Raw genomic sequence first — 11,119 nt, 5'->3', positions numbered from 1 at the left:
AGGGAAGGGGCATGGGTAGGGGCTGATCCAGACCCCCACAGTGAGGGAGCAGTGGGGCTGGGGCAAGGGTTGGCATTGCACAGATGGGGTGAGATGTGGGATGGAGCTGTGAGCAGCTCGTCTGGGGGGTGCAGGGAGATGTGGTGGGGGAGCTCCCACCACTCTGCGGACCCCTGGGGGAAGCATGGGAGGAGCATGTGCCCCCCAGATCTATGCGGGCAGTGAGGGTAGGCTGCTGTTGCAGGCAGAGGCTGGCTGCAGGCTCTTCCCAGTGTAGGGGTTGGGTTGGGGTGGGATGGGATGGGCGGCGCTGGTGCTGGGAGGGAGGCTCCGGGGAGCTATGGGGAACTTCGGGGTGGCTGCAGAATTCCTGTAGCACCCCTCCCAGCGCTGCTGTTGCTGCCTACCCTGAGCGCAGCTCTGGCTCAATCCCCGTGCCAGGAAGAGCCCAGCATTGCCCCCAGCGGCAGCCTTCCCTCGCCCTGCATGCAGATCTGGGGGGCAGGCGCCCCCCATGCCTCCCCTGGGGGTGTGCCAAGTGGTGGGAGATGCCCCCCTGCATCCTCTGGATGAGCTGCTCATGGCTCTGTCCTGCACCCCATCCTGCCCTGCCCCAACTTGGCAGCACCTACCCCTGCCCCATTTCCTCTTTTACCATGAGGGCCTCGATGTGCTCCCTCTCCCCCATGCCCCTTTCCCCTATCAGACTTGCCAGCTGGATGCTGTATGTATGCTGCAGCTGCTTGCATGTACATGGCATTTATCGGCAACGTTATCGGCCACAGCTAAAAAAAAGTCAATTGCCAATAATGTAAATATTTCTTTTATTGGTGTTGATATGATATGGAGCAGTGTATCATTGCACCTCTATAAATCCTTTAAAAAAATATGGTGCCACCTGAGACTAGAACTGTATTCCATAATGTTTCAGAACTTGGGATTTTTCTTGACCTCTTAAATAGAAAATTATTCTATGTTCATATTCAGTAAGAAACCCAGTAGCTTTACTGTTTTTGGAGTAATAAATGGCTTGGATCACGGCACAAAATTTTAAGGAAGTAAAAATGAAATTGAATGGTGTGTCATTTCATTATGTTTTAATTCTGAGCTTCCTTTGCTATTATCATGCTGTAAGTTCATGGAAATACATTAATTCAATAGATAGTCAGGAAAGAAAGTTATAGCTGTTTATTTCTACAGCATAGAAATATAATGCACTTATTAACTACAAACATAATTCTCATCTAAATGAGCTATTGCCCTGATATTACTGTAGAGCAGGGGTACGCAGTGTTTTTTTGGCCAGAGTGCTGAAAAACTTCACAATGCCTACCTTGGAAGGTGCTGGAGTGCCAACATGCCAGAAAAACAAAATGAGGGCAGGGGGTGCAAGGCAGGATGCCCTGCTTGTGCCCCTGCCCCCCCAGCCCAGGCTCTGTGGCTGTCAGCAGCTACCCTGGCTCTGGGTAGCTGCTGGAGCTTGGGCTGCTGCCAGCAGGGCTTGTAGCATCCCAGCTGCCTGCTGGGAGCAGCCCGGACTCATGGCTGTCAGCAGCTATCCAGAGCTGGGGCTGGCTGCAGCCAGGAGGCTGTAAACAGCTATGTCAGTCTCTGGAGCCCTGGCATCAGCTCTGTACTGGTACTGGCAGCGCAACCCTAGTCTCTCCCCCACTCCCAGCACAGAGCTGGTGACTGGGCTCCGGAGCCCAGCGCAGCTGTTTGTAGTCTGCCTGGGCGCTGGGAAGCTGCAGCAAGCAAGCAGCGGGCAGGCTGCAAACAGCTGCGCCGGGCTCCACAGCTCCGGCATCAGCTCCGTGCTGGTGGTGACTGCACACTCATTCCCAAATAGAAATGTGCTCTGAAAACATTAAAATATAATTTGCTTATAGTAAGTAATTTACTTACAAGCTTCAATGGATTTGGAGTGACTGCTAGCATATTAATATGCCCTGAACCAAATCCAAAGGTCTATACCTGGAACTGGAAAACAAGCTGAATGATTTATTTTCTTTAAACGGGTTGTTAAATTTTATTAAGATTTATTATAAGTCTGGATTGATTCTCTAGGCAAATTTGCCCTTGGGCTCCTCCCCTACCTCCTCTCACTTTGAGAGTCCGGGCCCTCAATCCAGTGCTAACAAAAGAATAAAGGTGGGGAATGGAAAATGAGACTTCAGGAGAAAAACTACTTCTCTGTCTGCCTCAAATGCTAGGATGTCCTTTGGCAGCAATTTGAAGACTAATATATAGACATAATGTTCCAACACTGGTCAGTATTTGTTAATGTTATCTCTGCTTACTGCAGTACCAGCTTCTATGATTTTAGTGTTTGTGCTGAATTTCTAATAATATAAGCACCCATCAATGAAAACAATATGATAGCTTCGTGTTACATGCCATGTGCCTGTATATTTGCAACCTTTCTTGTCAAACCTGTCCTCAGCGTTAATTCTTTACTTCTTTCTCGTGGTTTTCTGAGCGGCAGTCTCATTATCCATTCATCTTTCTCACTTAGACTCTACATTTATCTTTTACACTATCAACTGCTTCTGCCTATCTGTAGTTGTAACAGATTTTTGTCCTTTGCTGCGATTACAAGCAACTTTGACTCTTAAGGATCCATTTACATATGTGCTTTTACAAGGATTATGTAAGATGCGTGTAAGCGTGTAATGATGGTGTACACGAACTATTCAGACTGATAACTGCACTGTGTGCACTTTCATGCCTTTCTGCTGGGAAAATGGAAGGCACTTAAGCTGTTATTTCCTGCAATAGTATTTTTGGCATGTTGTTAGAAATTATATGAGTGCAAGACAAAATATTTTTCTATGAAAAGTTACTTTTTTGCATTATAAACTACTATCTATGTGAAGGTGTTAGAAGGCAGGCAGGTGGCTAGAACTAGTTAAGGAGGGGATGAGACTACCTTAAAACATTGGTTTCCTTTTTCTTTTTGACTCTAACTATTGTAATAATTATATATCTTATTTTACAATGTTCCAGGTCTCCAGACACAACCAGGCTTTGATCAAAAGACAACTATTAGGTCCAGGAAGTCAAGTATGTAGATACTTTTCTGCCTCTTTGTTTACCTATATACAAAATGTATGCTATCTCTTTCTGGTTGAACAAAATTCTGGGCTCCTGAACATCTTTGGACATATTTTCATTACTCACAATTTTATGAAAAACTGCTAAGACAGCAAAGGATTCATGATTTACACTGTGAAGAAAATGGATAAGAAAGAATTCAGACATGTTTGGGCAGTTGAATGGGATGTTTGCTGGCCTGAAAGAGTGCATCCAGACGAGTGTAGATGTTTGGTTCCCTGGGGACACCCATGACACGCACGCTTTGGCGCACAGCAAGTTACCCTGGGGGTGGTAGGGGAGGCTGGGGCCAGCATTGGGCTGGCCCCAGCAGGCTTACCTGGGGGCCTCCTGGGGCTGTAGCTGTGGCGATCCTGCCGGGCAGGGCTTGGCTACCAGCTACAGCACAGCTTCAGGTGGCCTGGTGTCTGTCTTCAGAAGTGCAAGCTGTCTGAGCACGTGCTGCTCCAGTTTTTTTTTCTTTGGGTTTTTTTTTTTACCCCTGGATATCCAGGGGACAAAAAAAAAAAACAGAGCAGTGTGTACACGGGGAGCGTGCCCATGCAGCATGGGGAATGCCTGGCTGTGGTATGTGGCACTACAGACGTGTTTGTGGCACCATGTACCACATGGCCATGCACGTCTGGACACACCTAAAGAATTGTGAAAATCTCATGTGAAATTGTGAAAATCTCATCTTTGAAGTCAATTTAGGCTTGACCTTGAACTTTGATGAAACGCAAAGAGAAATTTTGAATAACAATTTTGCTACCTTAGCGATTGGACTGGGGTTATAGCAACTTCCTCATGCCTCTCTAGTGAGACCATTCTGACTCAGCGGTGTTCTTAGTGAGGCAAGTGTGTTAGATTTTAGTCTTGCTGCATGCTTTACTTGTAAAATTTGTTCCTACGAAAACAAGAAACCAGACTGAGTTTAGAGCTAAAATCAGTTTATTTCTGTGACTTGCCTTCCTTTCACTAATAAACATATCATGAGTCTGTCATTAATTTTCTTTCAATCTTTTCAACAGATGAAGCTGAATATAGAGATTCATCCAGTGTACACAAGCAGGTTCAATCTGCAACTAAAAGTAAGACTTCTACCTCAGATCCGTTGAATGTTTGTTTGTATTTAATCATTTTCATAACCCTGCTAAAACTAGATCTTGAAGAACCTAAACCTGGGGGCCAATTTGATTTGTTTTAAGATTTATCTTTTTGACTTGTGTGCTTATTTGATTATAATATGGGAGTCATTTTTCTTCTTTTCTTTTCTTTTTCTTAGAATTGTCTATGTCTTATTACACTAGTTTTTAATAAAATAATTTAAATGGAAGTATAAAATTCTTTTTCAACAGTTAACTTTATCCATACTGCAGAAATAACTCTTCTCTCTCCACATCCTTTCCCACTGTCCTTTTTTTGTGCAGTGCCTGGTGGACAGTCGAGTAACCAGTGGTCTTGGATGTGGATTCTGGTAGTTGTGGCTTTATTCACTATTGGCCTGTGTTCTATGTGGGTGACTCAATCCTCCAAGATTTTGCCAATTAAAGATTCTCCAATTCTGCGAATGTTCCAGGGTGAGATGAAAAAAATTAAGAATGTCTACCAAAATCAGGATGAAAAGCTGTGGAAGAGGATACAACTGTTCCTTGAGAAACGTCTCAATAATTCCCATTCCCATTCGGAGCCGGCAATCTTATTGCTTACAGCTGCCCAAGAAGCTAAAAGTGCTCTGAAGTGTTTAAGTAACAAGATTGCAGAAGCCTACTCCTCCTCCCTGAGCACTGATACAATTGAGATTGATTGTGCAAGTACAGTGTCACAGGACAGCGATATGGCAAAGCTGGATGTAGATAAACTGCTGAGCTCTGGTTTTGAGAGTGGCAAGAAGGCAGCAGTGGTGCATCAGTTTGAATTGCTGCCTGCAGGATCCACCCTGATCTTTTATAAGTACTGTGATCATGAAAATGCAGCCTTTAAGGATGTGACTCTTCTGTTAACTGTCCTTTTGGATGAGGAGTCACTGGGAAAGAATCTCAGCCTGCGGGATGTCGAGGAGAAAGTGCGTGACTTTCTCTGGGCCAAATTCACCAATTCAGATTCTCCCAGCCCCTATAAACACATGGACACAGATAAGCTGAGTGGACTGTGGAGTCGTATATCCCATTTGGTTCTACCTGTTTGGCCAGAAAGTGCTCTCTCTCAGAGCTGCTGATCTTAAGTAAAATCAGGTGTGGAAAAAAAGGGAGATGAAAACAATTGTGGTCACTGGGCAGGGTAGAACTTGTGCAGCTGCTGAGCTAAGGCAGTACAACAGTGTTTGAGCACAGACCAGTAAAATATTCTTTTTAAAGGAACTGGGGCTCCTGTAGGTAAGTGGAGAGTGTAATGGTGGAACATAGTTTTTGATAAATTGGACTACAAGTGATTTATTGGGGGCTGGTGCTCTGTAGATGGAAGTTTTTTGTTTTTTTTTAACTGTATATGGCAATCTCGGTATCTTGGTATAGTAGACTAATTACACTCTGGGAAATCTTCTATGCTAGGAAGTAGTATTGACATTTGTTTATGACAATGTAACGTAACTAATGAATTTGCAGACTCATTGACCAAAATAGATTTCCCTTGTCCTTCAGGCCAAATCTTATTATAGTGTTTAATGAGGCTGCATCCAAGCGTAGGCTTTCTTTTGTTCCAGCTAACTGTGGCTTGGGTATCAGTTACCTTTTGTGGTTCTACCATTCTAAAAAGATCTAAAAAATTTTCTGGTTCAGAGCAGACGTCTCAAAATGAAGATGTAAAAGGCTTACTTAAACAATTACAAAACAATTCTAGAGAGTTAGAGAAACTGAGATGAAGTGATTGCTTCAAACATCCATCAACAGGTCAGTTCAGAAATAACCCATCAGTGTATCTACCCATCACAATTTTTAAGGCTCAGAACGTGATACAGAACATAGGAGAAATTATAAATGCTGGTCCAGTGCATGCTAAAATGCCTAAGAAGTACAAATTGTGAGTAGGTTATTTTGGACAAGTCAAGAGGTTTTATTAGAAAGTCGAGAGTATTTTTTCACTGACAAAATGTGCATTTATTACTGTTTGTTAATGTGATATCATGGTCCTGTAAAGATACCTCTTCCAGATGTGTGCAGAAAACCTGTTGTTTCCTATTTATGTTTTTGCAAAAAAAAAGTAGTTTGCTTTGTTTAGCACATTGTATAGAGTGCCTCATGTAAAAAATCCCTGAAATCTACCACATACTAAAACTATATTAATATACTTGTATTGTAAATACAGAGAGGAACTGCCATACTTTCTCTCTGCTGTTAGTTTCCTTGACTCTGCCAAATTATTTATCATTCCTTATGTTTGAAGAATGCACAAAGAGACGATCCAAATTTATGGCATATTTTCTTATAATGGCTGCCAAGTTTGTGGTACTTTTAAAATTGCATCCTTTACTTGTGAGCTTCCCTATGCTCCCCTGTTATACAAATATATCAGGCTTTATAAACAGGAAAACATCCTATAGGAGGCTTCAGGGCCACTAGGTATCTGTTCTGAGACTAAGAACACGAAAGGTTCCGTTTGTGATCTGGAATAGGCTGAATTCACCATGAATGTAAATGCAGTTCCATGGACTTGGAATTATGTTTCCTATTTTTGTAAGAACTGGAAGCTGACAGCTAATTTGTTTTATGTGGAGGTACTTAACAAGTAAAGAGGTATGGAAGTGCTACAATTTTAAATGCATAAAATAGCTCAGGAAGAAGAGAGACTTTTTAAATTTTACGAACATTTCACTGTCTGAATGCTTCTTTTAAACTGATGTGAATTATTATATTGCTTTGAAATAATGACTGCAAATGATTTAAACTATATTTTAGTAATTGTTAAAAAATAAATCTGCTTATTTGTTTTATAAATCCTATTTGCATTATCATTTGCTCTAAGCTTGATTTTCTTTTTCTTTTTTTAAACCCAACATGATTGGATTTTGTTTGTACTTAGAGATTGGAAAATGTTGTCTTTTACCTCCTGAAAATCTGTTTGAAATCAGTCTGAAACTTAAATTTTGGCAATGGTTTTAAAATATACCTAACTCCAGAGGATAGACTGCTGCATAAGTTCCTGGACTGAATCTATTTGGTGAACTTTTTTTTTTTTTTGCTGCTCCTGCCCTGTTTCTTTTGAAGATGCTGAATTGTGCTATCTTGACCTGAGTCGCAGCTAAAGGCTAGATCCTGTTCCCCCTATTAGTACCCTGCTTGAGTACCTTGAGGGAGGGTAGGGGGGCAGTGCAACTAATGCAAAAAGGGGTGAGTTGTACTCTTTGCTGCTTTTTGGTGACTTATTTTTAAGGTGGAGATGGCAGTAGGTTACAAATGTAGACTGATTTAACAGCTTTTTTTATTTTATTTGTTTATCTTTTTTTAAAGAGACCTTGACCTTGGTGGAATAGGATCTGCACTCTCACATCTTAGACTTTTAACTTCTTATACTGTCCTCTTCATTTCCCCAGTTGGATAGCCAGTTGACATTTCAGGTCAGGAAGACCAAATTTATTACCTGTTTTTAGTAAAGATGATGTCTATGATCACAGTTAGGTTAGCTGACTGGAGAGAAATTAAAACATCAAGCTTTAGTGCAGGGGTGTTTTTTAGGGCAGAGTGCCGTAAACGCTCGCAGTCTTGACTTGTAGGATGCTGGTACACCAGGGATAGACAGCAGGGGAGCCATGAGGGGGCCCAATCCTTCTGGCAGTGCAGCCCCAGCCCCTTCCCCACCATCTGCCCCCAGGTGCGTGCCAAGCAAAATGCCTTCATGTGCCACATGCTGGCACCCGTGCCGGGGATTGCCTAACCCCTGCTTTAGTGTATGATTCTTTCTTGTCTGTGCTGCCACTTCAATTTAGTCTCTTTAGCTCTTGGTACAGTAGAAGTAATTCATGGAAGTGATTATTTTTTACCTGTGTAAGCAGTTTAAGGCTGTCTTAGGTAGAAGACCAAGTGATGTTTGCTTTCCAGGGCATGTTTATTGGAGGGTATCAATAGGTTTACAAACTCTAAAGTTGTAAAGTTTGCAACTGAGGTTGTAAAGTTTAATGTATTAAACTCAGTTTAATTACTCCTTCCCTCTTAATTTGTGAGAACTTGGTAGCTTATGGTGCATTCAAATGTTACATTTTGACCAGGAGAATTGCTGTTCTCCCAGTAGAAATAACAAGTGTACAAGTGTTTGTTCAATTTTCCTTTGGGGCAGTGGGGGGGACACAGCATATCCCTTCTGGAAGATCTCCCTTACAAGAGAGTTTGTCTCGCAAGAATGAATATTTGTATGCTCTTTTCTTCTCAGGGACTGGTCTGAAAGTAGTGGGGGAGCAGGGGGCAATGCTCCCCACCTCTTCTCCAGACTAGGGTATGCATGGGGTGGCAGGTACAGCCTTTGAAGTGCCCTGCAGAGGAAGAAGCACCCCCTACAGGGCACTTTAAGCTCTACTACTCCAGTGCCCCCAGGAATGGGAGGGGTTGGAACACCGTTTGCTTCCCACATAAATCCTTGGTCACGGTAAGGCAGGGAGAACACAGGCTGAATGTCTATGCTGATCACTGTCCTGGAAAAATTTCTGAGAAATTTCCAGTGCCAAAAATTAACAGCTATACACCACTCTAAGTCTCATGACCTTCACTGGCGTCTGGAACTTGTAGACAAGTGAAAATGTAGAAAAGTGTTCCTACAAGCTACGAAACACTACTAGAGGGCAGCACTTCCTTCTGGTAGATGGTGACAGACCTTTTAATCATTTGAATGGTCCAGCTCCTTTAGCAGGAGCCTCCATAAGGACTAAGTTTGAAAAAAGCAGTTTCCTGTTTGAAAAGTAAACCAAGACTTAATACATGGTTTTCTAAAGATTTTAGTAGTATATAAAAACTTATGACTAACGAGAATACTGACTTAAATTGTTAAATGCATGCAAAGGCTGGGAGAGGTTCCGGAAGATTTGAAGAGGGCCAATGTGGTGCCGATTGTCAAGAAAGGAAGGAAGATCGAGGGAGCTACAGGTCAATCTGTTTGACATCAGTCCCTGGAAAGATCTTGGAAAAAATCATCAAAGAAACCAACAACAGGCTAATGGAAGGCTACTTTCTGAGAGTGAGCCAACATGGCTTTGTTGCAGGTAGGTCTTGCCTGACTAACCTCATTTCCTTCTATGACTAGGTGATGCATCACCTGGACAAAGGAGGAAGAGGTTGATGTCATATTTAGATTTCGAAAAAGCTTTTGACATGGTCTCCCATGATGTCCTCATGGTAAAATTGGGGAACTGTGGCCTTGACAACCTTATGGACCGATGGCTGTGAAACTGGTTCCATGGTTGGACCCAGGAAGTGATAGTTGATGGAACTGAGTCAACATGGTGCATGGTGACGGGTGGCAACCCCCAGAGCTCAGTACTCGGACCGCTACTCTTTAATATTCATAAATTATCTGGATTTGGATGCCAGAAGTGGACTGGCTAAATTCACAGACAACAAATTATGGGGAAGTGCGGTCATGCTAGAGGATAGGATGGTGATTCAGTCTGACCTAGACAGGCTTGCAAGGCAGGTGGAGGATCAGAACCTGATGACATTCAACACAGAAACATGCATGTCACTAGCACCATGGCCAAAAGAGACTTGGGGATCATGATTGACCACAAAATGAACATGAGCCACCAATGCAATGCCGCAGCCAGCGAAGCAAATAACATTCTAGCTTGCATCTACTAATACATCTCAAGCAAGACTGAAGAAATCATCCTCCCGCTTTACTAGGCCTTGGTGAGGCTGCAGTTGGAGTACTGCATCCAATTCTGGGCTCCACACTTTAGACAGGATGTGAAGAAGCTTGAGAGAGTCCAGAGGAGAGCTACGCACATGATTAGAGGTCAAGAGAACATGCCTTATGATGAGAGGCATGTGACTTCAGCCTGGAGAAGCAGAGGCTCAGGGGTTACTTGGTGGCAACCTATAAGTACTAAGGCAGGGGTGGGCCAAATGCAGCCTGTGGAGCCCCTAAGAAATTTAGAAAATTAATATTTATCTGTCCCTGGCTGCCTGTCATGTGGCCCTCCATGGCTTACCAAAACTCACTAAGTGGCCCTCTGCCCAAAATAATTGCCACCCCTGGCATAAGGGGTGTGCATCAGGAACTGGGAGAACATCTGTTCACCAGGGCACCCCAAGGGAAGATGAGGTCTAACAGTCTCAACTGCTGGAAGAGTGTTTTAGACTGGACATAAGGAAAAACTTCTTTACCATCCAAGTCTCCAGAGTCTGTAATAGACTCCCCCAGAAGTAGTGCAAGCGCCTACTCTTCATACCTTTAAGAAATGCTTGGATGCTTATCTTGCTGGGGTGATCTGATCCCAGCTAACTTACTGCCCCTTGGGCAGGGGCTGGACCTGATGATCTCACGAGGTCCCTTCCAGCCCTAATGTCTATGAATCTATTAAACAATGCATTTCTAGACTTAGGATGCATTTATTAGGGTTTGGAAGTAAATTAAAAGCAAATAGCTAACTGGTTTCTGTTTGAAAGAGCAATAAGATAATCATTAACTAATGATTAAAATGTTTTCTGTTAGACATGGTGTGGGGCCAGTTATAATGAAGCTTGGGTTCATGCAATTAAAAAGTACAGCCCTTGCATTCCCTTTCTTGGATTTGTTGCTGTATATAATGAAACTTCCTTGCATTGTGAAGTTGAGCTGTATCTGATTGCCACCATCCAGTGAACCAAGTATAGGGAATAGCAAATTTAAAGTGTGTGCTTACAACTATCGCAGCATGTAGGACTGGTTGAATGAAAATAAAGCTCTATTTGGTGTTCAGGCTTATTTTAGGGTAATATATTTGCTAAGCTTTGGATTGGGACACTATGATCAGGGGACAGCAGGGCAGGCCCTATGAGGAGAGGCTACGGGACCTGAACCTGTTCAGCCTCCAAAAGAGAAGGCTGAGGGGGGATCTTGTGGC

General features: G+C 43.0%; 1 protein-coding gene across 1 annotated transcript in view; it reads left to right on the top strand.

The window, feature by feature from the left end:
- The window catches only part of LOC109286962 (torsin-1A-interacting protein 1-like), a 29,620-nt gene extending 23,281 nt beyond the window's left edge, over positions 1-6,339 (top strand). The window contains exons 8-11 of the mRNA XM_019501787.1: positions 820-829; positions 3,012-3,063; positions 4,125-4,184; positions 4,524-6,339. Of these exons, the coding sequence (XP_019357332.1) occupies positions 820-829; positions 3,012-3,063; positions 4,125-4,184; positions 4,524-5,311 (910 nt within the window). The 3' untranslated portion in view covers positions 5,312-6,339. The remainder of the gene's footprint in view (positions 1-819; positions 830-3,011; positions 3,064-4,124; positions 4,185-4,523) is intronic.
- The last annotated feature ends 4,780 nt before the right edge of the window (positions 6,340-11,119 follow it).

The sequence above is a fragment of the Gavialis gangeticus genome, unplaced genomic scaffold, assembly GCF_001723915.1.
Source record: "Gavialis gangeticus isolate Ggan-Ray unplaced genomic scaffold, GavGan_comp1, whole genome shotgun sequence".
In the NCBI taxonomy this organism is placed as follows: domain Eukaryota; kingdom Metazoa; phylum Chordata; order Crocodylia; family Gavialidae; genus Gavialis; species Gavialis gangeticus.
This window is presented reverse-complemented; position numbering and strand designations above follow the sequence as displayed.